At 46.7% G+C, this 17,010-nt stretch overlaps 1 protein-coding gene across 3 annotated transcripts in view; it reads right to left on the reverse strand.

The window, feature by feature from the left end:
• Positions 1-17,010, reverse strand: part of LOC144142611 (excitatory amino acid transporter-like) — a 127,760-nt gene that overhangs the window by 24,280 nt on the left and 86,470 nt on the right. For all 3 annotated transcript variants that reach the window (XM_077674245.1, XM_077674246.1, XM_077674244.1), the window contains exon 2: positions 9,569-9,692. In XM_077674245.1, coding sequence (XP_077530371.1) covers positions 9,569-9,673 — 105 coding nt within the window. In that variant the 5' untranslated portion in view covers positions 9,674-9,692. The remainder of the gene's footprint in view (positions 1-9,568; positions 9,693-17,010) is intronic.

Below are 17,010 nucleotides of genomic sequence, written 5' to 3' on the forward strand. Positions count from 1 at the left end.
CCAATGTGATAACATTCACGAGCATGTATACGCTGTGCCTGCAGCTTTGCAGAGGACAGACATGAGAGTGCGCTCGTCACTATTCTCCACCCTGGCGTTCCGATTTTGTTATCAGGTTCCAGACATACGCGGGCATACTAGGTCTGGCTACAGTTGCTAGCACGCTTAAACGGTAGGTGATGTTGCCAATTACCTGACAGCATGAGCGCGAGATATATCCCGCCACTATTTACCTTCAAGGACTCGTAACTGAGATGTGTTGAATTACTCCTGGCACTGGCAGCGGCCGGCAATTACCGTACAGCAAGAGGCAGTAAACATTATCTACAGCCAATCAGATGTTTCGCGGGTACTGATTAAGCCACTACTAATTGGTACTAAGCAAGTCCCCAACACAACAAAAAAGCTAAGGCGAAACCCCGACATGGGATAAGCCTATCAGTGAAAGCAATTGAGCGCGAGTGGCCCGGGCTGTCCATGTGGTTCTGTGACGCTCTTGGGAGTTGCATAATTGTAGTTCAAATGAAAGGAAGTAGCCATAATCAGTATAACGTCCTTGTTGCACCATATCCATGGAGGCGCGCTCACGGCTGCCTTGCTTCTTTTGTCTTCCGCTTGCTCACAATACATGCAGTACTAACAGATTCCGTAATACAGCCGCTTCAGTTAAACGCCTAGTCGCCTCATCTGAGGATAGCGATTTCATTGAGTTTGTGGTCGCTTCTTCTTCTTCGCTATTCGATGCAGCAAGATCTAACTTACAGACTAAGAAATCGACCGGATACTTCAAATAGTCTCCTATTTTCCACACAACACTACATGCACGCATTATAGGGCACATTGGGGAGGCTGGACAACTACGAGTTTAATGGAAGGAGGGAAACAAAGCAGATAAAGAAATGGGCAGTTGATCTTTCCTTGAAAAACCCATGGAGTGCATGACATACAAAAATGAACCATCTGTCCCGGCAAGCCAGCAATGTGTAAACAAGCAAGGAAACCGAAGTTTCTAGCATGGCGCGCAGAGGAGCCTGCATGCAGTACTTATTGATTTGGGTATGTGCTTGCTTTTTAAACGAGTTCACTTTTTCTTTTTCGCACACGATGGTCGGAGGAGTTTTGGGTTGACACCCTGCGAACCAGTCTAGATGCCAGGGGGCTTTCGTAAAACATGTGTCGTGAGTGGTGTAGGCTTGTATTTCCATTCATCAATTCCCTCGTGGATCACTGCATCAGTTTGCATGCTCTGAATGGGCATGTGTCTCGTGCAGTTTTTAAGCACCAGGTGAGTAGTCATTTATCTGGAAAAGTACTCTATTTTACCCTCTTTGGTTTAAGCCGAGAGAAGTTCTACGAACAGTAATTGTTATTTCGCCGCCTCAAACTCATGACTTAGAACTTGTTTGTAAAAGCGAAAACGTCATTGTCAGCAAAGGAGCTTCGATCGAGGGGTCATGAGGGGTCATGGTTCCATGCTCAGTACTGACAAGCGTGTTTTAGTCTTAAAATCTCCGTTAAAGGTGCTTTAGAACGCACAAAAATACAATTCGAAGACAAGTAGGTTAGCGCTATTGAATTCTATGCCTAAACCGGCTAAGGTGTGACTAAGGCACCATTAGCATGTATGACACAGCCTCGCTCTGTTGTCATAGCACGTGCCATGAACCCGACAGATGTGCGCTTACCTTTGTTGATGTAAAGCCTGGTTCACGTAAGCACTCCCACATTACTCCACGTTTAATTCTTTGCAGTAAAGAAATTGAAAGGGGGTAAATGCTCTATGCTAGGAAGCCATTCTTCATGCCGACCACTAGTAATCGGAAAGTTACCGGAAGCAGCAGTTAGTCACGGGAGCGTAGTTTCGGCGTGTTCGAAGACAAAGGTCGCAGTACGGGTGGGCGGAGAGTGTTGTTCTGAATGCATCATTTCCAGCTCAGCCGGCCGGGTGACACATCGCTTGGGCTTCCGGTGGTGTTTCACGGCGCTCGCGTGCTTCAGGCTACTGACTCGTTTCCTCAGAATTGGCCACTGTTCCCTTGCAGCTTCGAGCACTGTGAAGTTCAGATGTTATTCCAGCGAAATTACGTCGCAGTTTCGCGATAAGTTTGAGTACTCGCAAACACTGGGTATATGTGTGCACTTTTTTCAGTATTTTGGCGTTTTAGGTCCTTCCGCGTACAGAACCAGGCAAATCCGGTACATTCATCCCCAAACATTGCGCTGCGCTTGCATAGAAGGGAACAAAACCTGATGTTTGTTCCCATTCGGTAGGGAAATACAGCACCTCAGTGAGTGACCGAGGCACAGGAAGGCACGTGTGACGCCTTCCGAAATAAAAAAAAATGGGTCAGGCTTAACACTTGTAAACCGAATTATCACAATCGCAGGCACAGGTGGCCCGGCGAAGCGTCGGCGACGCAGCCGTCAAACCTTCGCTTAGTCACGTGATTTCGCAGTGGAGAGGCTGCCAGCAAGATCAGCTGCGACACCTCTCCGCAGCGGATCACGTGTGGTGACGTCACACGTGCTACGCTTGCACTCGAGCTGCTCAGTTTCGTTGCGACCCGATGAATTACCTTGCGGGACAGAGTGTAGTAAAGCTTCCGCTCTAAAACTCAGAGGTGCAATAGACAAGCAGGAGATAAGCCGCCTAGGAAAGAAAAAAAATCTGAGGGAATGAAAAAAAGTACCAGGTAAAGAGAGCAGCTGTTAATGACAGAAAGGAGAAAAGGTTTTATGGCGGGTGCTAGCTGCCTTGCATCATCTCAAAACATTGAGGTCATACGACTTATATGCGTCCGGGGCCTTTCCCCAGGTTTTGTAACGGCAAGAGTACAGACGATGTAACTGCCACATGCCTGCCGGGTATATGATGACGGATAAGGATAATATAGGATGTGTAAAGGTGAGAACGTGGCAGAGACCGGTAATTAGGTACTACAATGCAGACATGCTCTTGAGTAGACAGCCTCCATTTTTGTCACCCCCGCGTCAAAGACTGCTATTAAAGTAAGAACACGTTAAAGGCACTGCCTGACATGGATAGTGGAGAGAATTAAGATAACTCATACAAGGATACAAGGGCACATCCTAGATACTACCCTTATTCCTTGTATGCTCTTCGCGCCGCTCATTTAACATCTCGCAAACTTCTCCGAGGCCCGCCTGACGCCTCTACTTGGGCCGCTATCTGGTCACCTTCCTTTTTGAACTCCTCATGAAACGCGTCGTGACATCTAATGACAAGTACCAAGTAGCACTTATCACATTATCTCGTCTAAGCCATGGCCACTATAGGTGTAGAACACAATTTTCCCAAATTATTTTCATTCTTCATTCTTGTGTTGATTTGTTTTTCACGGGCTCGTTTACTGGGCCCTTCAAAAAGTCACGGCCCTAAGCTTACGATAAAGCGTAATTATGATTTGTTTGTGATTGTTTTGTTTCTTCGAATTTATTTTTGTTGGTTTTCATGTCTCCAATACGACAGATTTTTTTTTGCAAGTAAAGTTCTGGAGTTTCGGTTATTTCGTGCTACCATCAGCAGACAGCTGACAAACAATAAGATTACTTCGTATACTTACTAACACTGATGATTTAAACAACCTTTTTACGTCGAGCTTGAAAATAGTTGTGACGATCGTTACAGCTGAAGATTACTGTTCTCTCGAAGTTAATGCAGCTTGCTTGTTTTGAAACGGCCCTGAGCGCGGATTCAACGTTTCACCATTTTCTTGCGCTGAGAAGCCACGATCATGCCAGGAGCAACGAAGTAAAAAATGATGTGTAAATATCCTGATTCATACGATGCGAAAAATATCATAAAAAATAGCAACACATGTATCAAACTGGCAAGCAGTTTAATGAAGACGCAGTTCAGTGGTTTCGAAAGAGCGGTCTCACACTCGCGTCGAAACTTAAGTGACAGCAAGACACTGCGCCAATGGCGACGCAATTGAGGAGGGAGCGGGTCTTGACGTGTCCCTCATACGTTTTCATCTCGCGTCGCCTTGATCGTCCCGTTCCGCTTCCCTCGTCTGACACTTTAGCGCCTCATTAATCTTCTTATCGCGGTCACCTCCATTAATCCCTATCTCATTTCCAGAGCATTCTTCTTGCGATCATCCGCTTTCCGCTTTCGACGGCTCGCAATAATGATGGTCCGCCGTAGAGGGCTCAAGCGATCAGCGCCATCTTTTTGTTTCGGGATGGTGTAGGCCTCGCAGCATGTCATCTCACATTCCCACGCTGTAATTCTTCTCTTTTTTACTTTGCTGTACGATGAAAGCAGACAGAAGGTAATGTGTAAGAACATGTGTTACAGAAGTGCATTGTGCCAAATGAGAATATTCGTTGCCATAGAAAATTCGGTCTCTTGGAGATCACCCATTGTGGTCTCTGCTACCCGTAGTGAGCGCGGGAATCGCAAAAAGCGCATGTGCAGCAATTGGACAAGGGAGGAGCATTACAGTTAGCCCACCAAAGGCGTAGTCTTCTGCCTGCACAGAAAAACAAAACGCAGAACGAAACATGAAAGCAGAAAAACGACAGATAGCAATTGTGTTGATTACATGTTAATAACGCGCTTGGAATTACTTTTCTGTTCAGCTGCAACATTGAAATGACTTCTCAGTGCAGTGCACCACCTATTGACATGACATGAGCTCATGCACACCCTGTATTGAGTTAAGGGAGAATTATTTGTGATTACATTCATCCGAAGGTACGGCACGTATATGCCTCATTTTTGCAATTTGCAGCGGTTTGGTATTGTTATACGACGTTAGTTAGGAACACTGATGTTGCTGCATTTAATTCCAGTGCTCTGCGCCTAGAACATGACTAAAACGTTATGACATAGTGTTTATACAGGCTATCCCTACAATAGCTGATTCTCGCAGCCTATCTGGGAAGTCTCTAACCATACCTATGCACTGCAACCCCTGCACTATACGTACTTCATCGTTTCATCTGGACCTTGACACTCCCCACGATATTTTCCGTGCGTAAGTTGCGCGAGCAGAGGGGCGTAGGACAGCGTGATTAATGATGGCGATCTGGAGGGTCTTCAAGATGCGGGAGAAAGAAGACGAACTTTCAGATTGACACACACGCAGTTTTCTGTTTGGAAGATAATTTTTTGATGGGCCTATCGATGATCCAGACTTTGCAACGCTATGTTTCCCGGGGCGTCCCACAAGGACGTGTCTTAGCCCTATACTGTTAAATGTCATGTAGACTACTATAGATCGGACTCGTTAAAGCCTTACCAACCACTCGAAGTTTTCCACCTATGATGACGACATTTGCATCTGCGTATCAGTGGCTTCACGTCCTCATGTTCGAACACACATTTAGAGAGCCGCGGGCCTCACATTTGTTCTTGCGTCAACAAGGCCTCGGAATATCACCAGATAAGTGTGCACTGGCTGCTACGCGGAAAACAGTATCACAATATGGCATCTATTTCAGTGGACACACCATTTCGTACGTAAATAGACACCTATATCTTCAAATTATCACCGATTGGGAATAACCGCACAAATATCTTACCTGAAAAAAAAAGTGCATTGCAATTGTCTCTTTGGCACAGAATTAGAACAAAGTGGGGGAACAAGTAATACGGGTGGTCTGTAGGTATTAAAAGAGAATCAAATTGTACCCTGAAAACTAGAATGGGAACGCAATCAAGCGGGAAACATGTGCCCACGACTTTCGGTGCGATGTTTGCAGTCGCATCTGAAAATTGAGTGGCTCCTATTTACAATGGTAATGGTGTCCATCGAACGGAACGAAACTTCTAAAATACGTCTAAAATACTTCTAAAATGGAACGGAAGATGATAGGTGTAACATTAAGAGACAAGAAGAGAGCGGAGTGGGTCAGGGAACAAACGCGTGTGAAGGACATATTACTAGAAATTAAGAAGAAATGGCCGTGGACAGGGCATGTAATGCGAAGGCAAGATATAAAGATAAAGGTAACAGAGTGGATCCCTAGAGAAGGCAAGCGTGGCCGGGGGCGGCAGAAAGTTAGATGGGCAGATCAGGTCAAGAAGTTTGCGGTGATAAATTGGTTGCTGATAGCACAGGACCGGCATAATTGGAGATTAATTGGAGATTAATGGGAGAGGCCTTTGCCCTGCATTGGCCTGGATAGGCTGGTGATGATGATGATAACAAAAACTGCTAGTTATAATTACAACGTTTTTCTAACCTGTCAGAACCCGGGTAACTTGATGTGAAGCATCCTTTCATTTTCTGATAGATTCAAAGGCCTGACTGGGTTTGGGCCTTCAATCACAAGTGCGCTCGAATACGTCATATAACAGCTGTCGTTATATGATAAAATACGCAAAACAGACTGGGCATACAAAAGCAAGACCTCACAGAGCGCATACTATCCAGACTGGGTAAGTACGAGCTGTGTGGTGTGTTATTTTTGTCTGCCTCATCTTTTTGCACATTTTATTCTGTCATCTCAGAACAACTAGCCCCTCAGATCGCTTTTATGAACAGCTGACGTTAGGTAAGATGTCCCACACACGCACACGCTCACACACACGCACGCACGCACGCATGCACGCGCGGACAATAGAATTACTTCTAAGTTCTATTCTATCCGACTTATTCTATCCGATTTGAGAAAATTGCAAGGAATTTCAAGTTATTCTAGGAAGAACTTGCCCAAGCCAAATACTGTTTCGCATTTAAAGGCAGTCGTCGAAGAAGAATTCTGCCTGCAATTTTCTTATTATTAGCAAAGAAGCGTTGTAACGTTCGTAAAAGGGTGTACACTGAATTCTGGAAACAGAATTGCCCTTATGGGTCCGGTGTCCGTATTCGCATGAACACTTACTCAACCCCTAGCTACGATGCAGTAGCAATAGCATGCTTTCGAAAGAATCGACGGCTAAATTAAAAGGTGTCCTCCCATTAGTAAGCTAATGCTGTATCGATACCTATACATCATTTCCGTGAGAAAACGAACTCGTAATGTAACTGTAATACTTTCGACAACAAACTAGAACGGCGATTGAAACAGGTCATGCAATCGTACAGCCCCATAAAAAGTTTCTTCACAAAATTGCACACCTAAGCTACATGCATTTCTTGTACATTCTTGCGCAAACCGCCTGTACTGCTTCTTCTCCTAGAAGAAACCTAGCTGGTTGTGTAACTTTATTACGTAAGCTATCGTCCGAAGTCGGTCCCCTGGTCTCTGGGAACGCCCTACGTCTTCCTTTCTATGTCGGAGTGGCGTTGGTCACAGGCCCGCCATGAAGGGAGAGTAATGGGACGCGACACGAAAGCGACACATGTGGGTCGATGTTGGGGCCCCGGGGGCGGAAGCCTCCCTTGGTTCTTTTGTTTCTCGCCTTCACTACCACGGGTTCGTCCGGGTATGACACCGCCCCTTCCTGTCACCCTGCCCCTCCGTGAGCCCATTAATTTACAGGGCACTGCACTCCGTGTGTCTTGTGCTCTCTTAGGCTCGTATTCGCCTTATCAGGACATTTTCTCCAATCAGCGTCAGTTTCGATCACCCTTGCAAACCCACCAAGTGGACTTGTCCCGCGTCGAAGCAGAAATTAAGGCATTAGCTGCGTTCAAGCGCGAGAAGTTGATGTGGTGAGAGCACCTCAGATAAACCCAGGGGTCCTCCTACTGGCTTTCGAAGTAACCGTTTAGAATTAAGATCAAACCACTTACTCAAAGTTAAGGTGCTAACACGAAAGGATTTGCGTCATGGTACCGATTACGGGCGTTGTTTATGCATGGCGTTAACGCTAACGAATTGGATCAACGGAAGGTTGGTTAAGCACATCATTGTGCTGGCTAGCAGAAAGAGTAAGGTTGATTTAATAATGTGCTCAATAATCCCTGAACAAATGGAGGTCTGGTGATGATGACCATGATTTGATTGCTGAATCGCAAGAGTTCAGATGGCACGTTAATGACAGTACTCTGCCTCGGAACTAATGTCAGTCCTGTTCTATGCTTGAGATTATTGTTCTTGGGATACCTCTGCTGTATATTTTTGTAGTAACTTGCACTTGTCTGTCATAGAAATACCTTCATTTAAGTCAGAGGGTATGCTTTCGCATTAAAGAAAGCATACCCTGGGCACGTAGCGTCATCGGACATTACATCCACGTTGTCGCAGAGAACACTCCAGCTTTTCTTTTGCGAATCCTGTACTGCAAGCCGGTTTAAATTTCCGCGTTTTACTTATAGCAGGTATGGAAGCAGTGCAAAAAAATGTAGAACATTCACAACAACTTGTTTCAAATTTCTGTTCAACGTTCAACGACAGTCTTGCTTTACGCGAAAGCGAAGCATCGCTCAGCGCATCTGCTTTCCACTCTTGAGTGTATATAGTATAAAGTATACAGCGAACTCTTTTCTACATCACGTCTAAATGCATCCCCAACCTCGAGTTTCCGCCTCTGTCCCTTGGACGACCAGCCAGAACAGACGCTCTGCCACGTTTAAAGTGACGACACAAACTGCGTCAGAGCCGTCGCGTGGAATGACACTTCTGGCGTCTCGTCTCACCCTGGTTCAAGGCTGTCTGTCAAGCATAGCGGCTACCGAGTCACATTTACGAACCGCCGACACAGTCGACAGTTGCTCTTGCACTGCCAGTAAAAATAGTTGCACAGACGCCTCCTGCTAGTCAAAATCACGAAAAGTAGACCCGGATGAACAAATCACTTTTGCTCCATCCTAGCTAACGGCACCATTCTAGGAAGACTGCCCAAAGGCCTATCATATAACTCTTTAAGGTCATCCATGTCACTTTAAGGTCATATCACTTTTTAAGTCCTTGAGGCCTTAAAGGTCCCCGCAACACTTTCGATAAGCGCTTTCACTCTTTCTTTCGCGTCTGGGACGACTGCGAAGGCTATAGATATCGCCACCACGGAGCGGCACTGCGTGATTTGCTCGTCGCACCAGATAGGCCCTCGATTTCAGCTTTGTTCTTGTGGTTGTATTTTTGAAGTTGCTATCGAAAATCGTTCATTGCTACTGCTGAAATAAAACCGGCGAACAGCCGCTATATGGCTTTAATGACGTAATTCGAGCGGTCGAAGAACGTCAAGACCGGGAAAGAGAGGAAAATCATTTGAGCGAGTTTCCAAGTTATCTGATGGGCATAGAGGAGTAATTTTTGGCTGAGGTACTTTGCGACATTCTAATCTATGTACTGGGTGTGTTGGGTGACTACATTCTGCAAGCATTTAAGATTTAAAAAAACGTTGAAAAGAGTGTTGCAGGGTCCCTTTAAAAAATGACCACATGGAATGGAAGTCGAACAATGGACCAATACCATGACTTACGAGGCAACAAGCTCCTTGCTCTGAACAAACACCCATGTGTCTAAGACACTGGACACATGGACGCTGCACCTGGTGTCAAGGACAACGCTTCTTCTGAGACAGCAGTGGGTGCAGTCCACACGTATTACATTACCACGTCTTCACGCAGGACCCTTTCAAAATGTACATGTCCTGGCGTTTAGGACAACCCGCTCCTGAAACAAGGGCGTAGTCGGCCATGCTCACCTTGCCTGCTATGCCCCGGGGCGGTTCTGTTAACCGGATGACGCCGGCTGGTCCGCCACCCAGCATGGGCGTCTTGGCGTTGGCGTCCGGCTTAGGGTCCGGCATGTCGGTTGCTCAGCGGGGACTGCGCCAGAGTGAGAAAGAGGGAAAGAAACGAAATCAAGCGACATGCCTCTGCACTCACGTCACGCACTTGTCAAATCACCGCGTACTATGACTTAAATACGTTAAAGTTTGTGCGACAGCAAATCGTCGGAATCGAAAAATCAGGTCGTCCATTGCAAACGAAGTGCAATGAAGTGATGGCAGGAGTGGAATTCAAAATAGAAGAAGCCATTTCCAATATCCTTTCTGGTACATAAGACGTGCGCAGATAGTACTGTGTTGATCATTCAACGGAAATTGTGACAAAGCGGCGGAAATAATGACGCATTTATGCACGGGCAACTGGGCTCATTGCACTGGTGGCCAAAGAGCTATATGTTATAAACGTTCAGGCTCTCTAATTTTGAAAGTTGATTACGAAGGAAAAATTCTAATACGGTGCTACTTATTGCTAGTCTTCATTACAAAAAGCGAGACAATTAAGGGACTCATTTCACTTCAAACGGCTGTTGAATAGCATCGAAGCTTATTAGCAGCGGCAAAGAGCGGATGGCGCAGTGGGGTACGTCACTTCCGCTTTTTGCCGGCCGCTCTCGCAGCAGACGGCTGAGAACTCCTCGGCGCGCAGAGAGATGGAGCTACACGCTCAGCAGTCATACAATTCCATACCCGGCAACTCTGCTACACTTTTGTAATACTTTTATATATTTACCTGAATATGAATAATCAACACAAGTTGCGCTAATTCAAAAGATTGCCTCGTTATAATAGCACTCCCAATAAATTTAACGCAAACGTCGCCCAAATAAACTAAACAATAAGGTAAACGGACAGTACGCATGCGACTCATCAACTGCCTTCCCGCACAAAAGTATGACGCATTCGGCCAACTTGTGTGATGGGTAGAGGATGACAAAATCAAAGTCAAATTAAATAGGAATTACAAGCTTGGTGAACGAGCTATTTGCGCTTGAAATTTGGTGCGCATTGTTTGTGCCAATATGAATGGTGGGATGAAAAATAGGTCCCGTACGAATAAGAAAACATGTACGTCATTGCATACGGAACTACAGCCGACCGACACTGCGCATCTTGCCCGTCATGCAGACGATCTTCTGGAACGCTGGTCAAGTCTGCCACGATGCTGGCCAACAGAAATAAGCGACACTGCCACTTACGGAACCTTGCTTTCCTAGCTATACCAAATGTTCTACGAAACGATTACTGTAAACCGCCATGAAATAGCGCACGTATAATTTCGATCAGAAGTAAACAGAGCACGGAGGCGGCCGCCGAACAGCACCGCTGCGCCATCTGGGAAGGCCGACGGTGGCCAAGGTCATCCTGACGTGGCGCCCTGTTTGCCTCAGTTCACGTTGCTGTTGGATCGCAGCGTTTGGAGGCTACAGGCGCCAACATACTAACTATCCTGTTTAGGCACCTACAACTAATCATCATTGCTGACGTCACGCAACGAGACAAGCAGCGGAAAAATTAAAACTTTGGCTCTATTTGGTGGATTTCTCAGTGAATGAAGCATTGTTTGCTGACGGACAAATTTTGGTGGGACATTAAAACACCGAATGTTTTGAATAGAACAAAGTTGTGTGCTTTGTGTTTCCTTCACGCCCCTTTAAAAACAGCGTTGTGTTCTTGTACGCGCTGCCGTAACGCTGCGCTCGCCGCCATGTTTAGCTGTGACTGTGACGTCGACAAAGAACCTAAAGCAGACGCATTACGCGCTTTCTGAACATACAAAGAAGGTTGCGAAACAACGCGTTCGACAGCAGTCGTCGTAGAATGTGGGCTAAGACTAATTCCTTGCTGCATCGCTTTCGACGCGATATGAGAGGAACCGAGCGAGATTTTTAGTAAGAATGACACGTAAGCAACGAGCGCACACGGAGATTTGTAAAATCGCGTGTAAGTAGCTTTTCATAACCTCGTTAGAACTTCCTCAAACATACCCTTGTGCGAAGTGTCGGCAAAGTGGGAACTTCTTGAGCAGTGATGCGGTAGCTGCGCGACAGCTGTCGTTTTTACTGACGTCATTTGGATCGACGCTTTACGACACGCGATCAGCTGCCGCGAGACAGAGCTCCAGCAAGACAAGCGACCTTCTGCACAAATCACTGTGACAGGGGGGAGACTGTTCCCCTCACTATCTCACGACAGCCGACCAGTCGGCCGCCTAATGCCCAAATGGCCCGAACATGCCGGGTATTGCGAAAACCAATCTCAGGCGTAACCAGACCCGAAGAGAGCTGGGGCTTTTTTGATCCCGGTCGAGGTAAACAACCGACGGCTCTCAAGTTTCGAGTCCGACGTGGCCGTCGTGCGGTTAGCCCTCAAATATTTCCTCTGTTCGTTTTCTTTTTGAGGTCTCCGTGTTACATTACTGTTCTTCTCTTGTGATGTACTTGGCAAAGGAAGCTGCCTCAGCCGGTGGCAACGTTTTCACAAGAATACTTGTCTTCTTTGAGGCAACCGCTCTATCCTTGTGCGCTCTATAAAGGGAAAGAGTGAGGGAAAGAAGGGGGGGGGGTGGCATGAGGGAAGACAGGTTTGGACGAGATTCTTCGAAGTCTGGGAGTGGCAGGTAGGAGGGGGGTGTAGAAGCCAGGGGCGTCGGCAGAAGGGTGCAAAAGAGGTGCTTGCACCCCCCCCCCCCCCAAACCCACACCAGAACAATTGCCGCCTTCCCCCCTCTCCCTCTCCCGGGCTTGCCTCCCTCAAGACAAATCCTGCCGAATGTCATGGTAGGTGGTGTTTAGTAATAACGCTGCGTGACCTCAAGCGCGGCTTTTCGGAACCCCAGTAGTGGTGCAGGTGGTACGGCTAACGTCCCGCGCCATCATTACGAGGCGCCTACAAACTGGGAGCAAAAATAACTAACGCGTCAAGCAAAAGCTCTTGCACGTATGAAAGGGGGGAAAATTGCTGGGAGGGGCCTTTTTCTTGAAAGGGAAAACAAAGTTAGAAGCAAGTATGGTACAAAAGAAAAAAAAAAGCGTTGAAAGAAGTTCAAAGTGTTCAAAGAAGTAAAGTAATACTAGAAAATAAGGGCAGAAAATCAGAAAGAACGGCAGGGGGGTGAGTATGCGTATAGAGTGGGTGCTAAAAATGTATCAAGGTAACAGCTTAGAAAGAGGGAAGGTTGGGGGGGAGGAGGTTATTTTGGTAAGAAGCAAGATGTAAACGCCTAATTGCTCTGGCCAATAGGAGTAACACGAAGACTCTAAGTCACCTATAGAGGCATTTATTCCAGCAGGTTCTAGGGCGCTGAACTCATGAATTGAACAGTATTCGCTGCATTGTCTTCTCCTTGGCTACCTAACGTTTAACTGTAGTGTATACAGCTTGAGATCGTAAACAATGTGGGACGGTTGGTTAAAGTGGTCCGCGCCTGCTGCACATTTCTCCGTCCGACAAAGGTGCTTATCTGGCACAACCACCATGCCTACACTTCGTAGCAATAATACTTCACGCAAACGGCTCCACACTCTCCGGCACAACCAAGTGCTTCTAGCACTGCGTACCGTTGCCACGTTTGACACAAAGGCTTTCCAAAAGCTTTCGTGAAAGTTCCTGCAGCGCTGCAGCGGCCTGCATTCTTTTTCGAAGTTCCTCAGCTCAGTTAAGGGTTTGCTGTTATACTCGGGAACAAGTTAAGAACAGCGACAGCTCATGTTCGGTATCACTAAGCTAAGCGACGAACTCAGATTTAAACGGGCGCGCGCGTTTTGAAAGGGGTTTGCTATGAATGCGTGATATCGTCTGCCTTGTCTCACTCAGTTTCTTTGTCGTCGCTGGAGTCGTTTATAAGAATATTGAGTACAAAAAATCACGGGAACGGCTCACGCCATGTTCAAAATATTCCCAGTAACGCCCTACTTGCGCCGCGCGGAGTAACATCCGGCTACGGTGATGAGGCACAGCGGCAACTTCCGTCGCCAATCTTAAGTTTTAACCGAGTATAGCATGTTGCTCCGCTCAGAAACCGAAAACAGTCACAGCAAAAAAAGTAAAAGAACAGTCACAGAGAACCTTGCGTGTGCTTTGTTCCTTATTCTGGCCCTACCAGGCGCACCGTAGTACACATAGCAAGCCGGCTGCTTTCCTCCGACGGTCTTATTACCCGAACAGTCCTGGAACGACTGACAGCGGGGCCGATAAGACAGCGCCCGCGGAATGGTGTCCTGCCCCTGGATGCCTTCAGCGTGTCGTCACTTTTATACAGGGCGAAACCCGGGAGCGCTTAATCTCGCGCCTCGTTTACGGCCCGCGATAAACGGCGGGACTGCCACCTTGATGCGGCTGTTCCCCGAGGACACGGCCTCTTTCATCGCTGTTCACAAGTCAATAGGGCTGGTGGGTTTGAGAAGTTACTGCATTGTCATTTTGAAGTGTAAATTGTTACGCTTACTTGCTCGGCTCATAATAGACTTGCGGAGAATGAGTTCGTTATTTATATCGCATGAGATGGGGATGCTGGAGCATTTATCTTTCTAGCGCATTCATGGAGTGCGTTTTCCCCGTAAGAGGAGGCTGAATTTACGTTTCCCATTCCCATTATCTGATCGGGCAGAATAGGCCGTCGGACCGGAGAGTTCGGCCAGGTTCAGACTGTTGCCGCAACTGTCGCAATATCTTTAAAGAATGACGTCATCTCACGTCTCAGCCAACTGACCTGCGTGACACGGCGTTTTTGTTATTGTTTTTTACGTCCCTGGCTCACGATATGGCTTTTGCGTCAGTATTCTGAAAATAGCCGTACTTGAAATTTCTTTCGCTCAAAGACTGGTGCAAATGAGTTACCTTCGGCTTCAGGTAGGCGTGCGCACTTCACTGCGCAGCTAATGACTTAACAACAAAATGACAGGAAGCAAAACTTTCAACTGTAGTAAATTCGCTTGCCTGCGCTGTGCCCTCATTTCTTGGCGCCAAACGCTACTGCTTTTTTTTTTTTTTTGCGATAAAAATGTGTGAAATTACCCACTAACACCTGTCTACAGAACTGTTTGGTACGGCTGCTCTATCCTCTGAATTTAGTTGGCAGTCTGGTGTTTTCGCAGCTATACAGTTCTGGCTAAATCATGTACAGTCATGGACAACTGAAATGCGAACAAAAAATATGAACTGGAACACGCAAAATAAAAAAAAAATAGGATAGTGGGAATGAAATAACGGCCCGTTAGTGGTACATTTCAGAGAACACATTTGCCACCAACTTTCTAACTGTAATAAAGCCACGCGACAATTTGACTCGCATGGAAAGAAATCGCGCTGTTTCTGCGTTTTGGTTCATATTTTCGTGTTAGTGTTTCATTGGTCCATGACTGTGCCGGCGCTTTACAAAAGTGGACACGGAAAATTTTTGCTTGTATGACACGGGCGTTGACTGACAAACGAGGCACTGGAAAAAATAATGAGGGAATTTGGCCACAGGCCCAACCAAAGCAATGACCCCTCTTTCCGCTGTTCGCGACAACGATGTGTTTGCACTGTGCAGACAGTACCAACGTGACGGCGGATAGGCTTAGGCGAGAATGCAGAATCAGCGGTGCCAGGGTGCCATGGTAGTCCCAGAATAAAGTACGATAGCAATGGACGTAGTAACGATCAGTAGAACCAGCACGTAAAATTTTTCGAATGATGCAAACATCATTTTTTAAAATTAATTAATTCGGCTTAACTTCATGCATCGTTTTTTAGCACGTAACGCTGCCTATGTAACTGCACAGAAATGTCCTGTAGCAAAATGTCACGTTTTCACTTGTACTAAGTTGTGCATGTGGAACAGCTTTATGCTTGCGACAGTTTAAACCAGGCGCAGAGCGTAACCTCGTTAATATATGTGTGGCTGCCTATCCTCATTTACTATTTGTCCCTGCATACGGGCTTAGGATGCTGGAATAAGTTAATTAACGCCACCTGGAAGAGTTGCGCACAGCAGGTATTATTGCTGCGTTGACACTTGACAAGAATACGCAGAAGAAAGGGAAAAGGAGATGAAACAGGCGGGGAAGCTTAGGGACAATTCAGTCTTTCCAACCCGAAATGAACAAGCTATGCTGGAGAAACCTCAATAAACGTGCATTATTGCCAGTCGCTTAATCACCAAAAGCGGTGTAATAATTAATTTCCAAAAGATGAAACGCCCTCGAATCAGACGGCCGTGAATCCTGAAATATTTTGTCGTACCACCACCATCACATGGAAGCGAATAAAAGCGGCTCCCTGCCGCTAAGAAGCAGGGCATGTAATGAAATAAACGACTTCTCAAAATCCGTCTGATAAAGATTACTTCCAGTGCCTCGAAAGGCGAATCAGCGGAAACGCCGTTGTCCTCAGTAGACGTGCGACATTCGGTCGAAGACACGTCCTGGTTCATTCCCCACACTTCCGCGGCAAGCGATATGCACTTCCTCTGGAACTCGTTACTCCGTTTCTGCTCGGCAGAAGGAGCGCGGGGAGAGATGCTTTCTTCTGAAGCGTGTTCACCGAAAGCAGAAAAACTCTTCTCTTCCATCTCAGCAGTGACGCAGCTCCTGGTGGCGTCCAGGCCGGGTGAAGCCTTGGCCGAAAATTCCAAAGCGCCCTGGACTAAGGGTTCTCGGAAAAATAGTTTTTTCCTTCCTTATTTCCGCCCTTCTCTCTTTGTTTCTTTCTTTCTTTCTTTCTTTCTTTCTTTCTTTCTTTCTTTCTTTAATTTATTCCTTTCTTTCCTTATTCCTTTCCTTCTTCCCTTCTTTCTTTCTGTATTCCTTCCTTCCTTTCTTCCTTCCTCCGTTCCTTGTTCCTTTCCTTCCTTCCTTTCTTCCTTCCTCCTTTCCTCGTTCCTTTCCTTCCTCCTTTCTTTCTTTCTTTCTTTCTTTCTTTCTTTCTTTCTTTCTTTCTTACATCTTTGATCACCCGTCCACTCCCACCGAACATGTCTGCCTGACGGACTAAGAGAACGTCACTGCAACCTGAAGGCAATAACGGTGTTCCACAACAACAGACAACGACATCCTCTTCCGACAACAATGTCTGGGCAGATGAAAAGCTTAAATTTCCTTCCTGGCATCCGAGGCAGCAGACAATGAACAACCCCGGTGAATATATTTCGGCAATAGGGAGAGGGCGAGCGTAAGTTCCTTCCTCCTCGTCGCCTGTCGGAGCTCTGAAATTACAACTCGCTCTATGGGGGCCGGAGACAACGGCACCATTAGGGCTCTGTCGTGGCATTGGCGCACGCCCAGGGACCTCGGCGCTGTTCTCCGAAGGGAAGACAAAGCCAGCCAAAGCTTACACCGGCGCATGCAAAAGTAGACCGCGACGGGACCGTGGCTTGT

The sequence above is a fragment of the Haemaphysalis longicornis genome, unplaced genomic scaffold, assembly GCF_048455015.1.
Source record: "Haemaphysalis longicornis isolate Haplotype H1 unplaced genomic scaffold, Haemaphysalis longicornis Haplotype H1 scaffold_6, whole genome shotgun sequence".
Classification (NCBI taxonomy): domain Eukaryota; kingdom Metazoa; phylum Arthropoda; class Arachnida; order Ixodida; family Ixodidae; genus Haemaphysalis; species Haemaphysalis longicornis.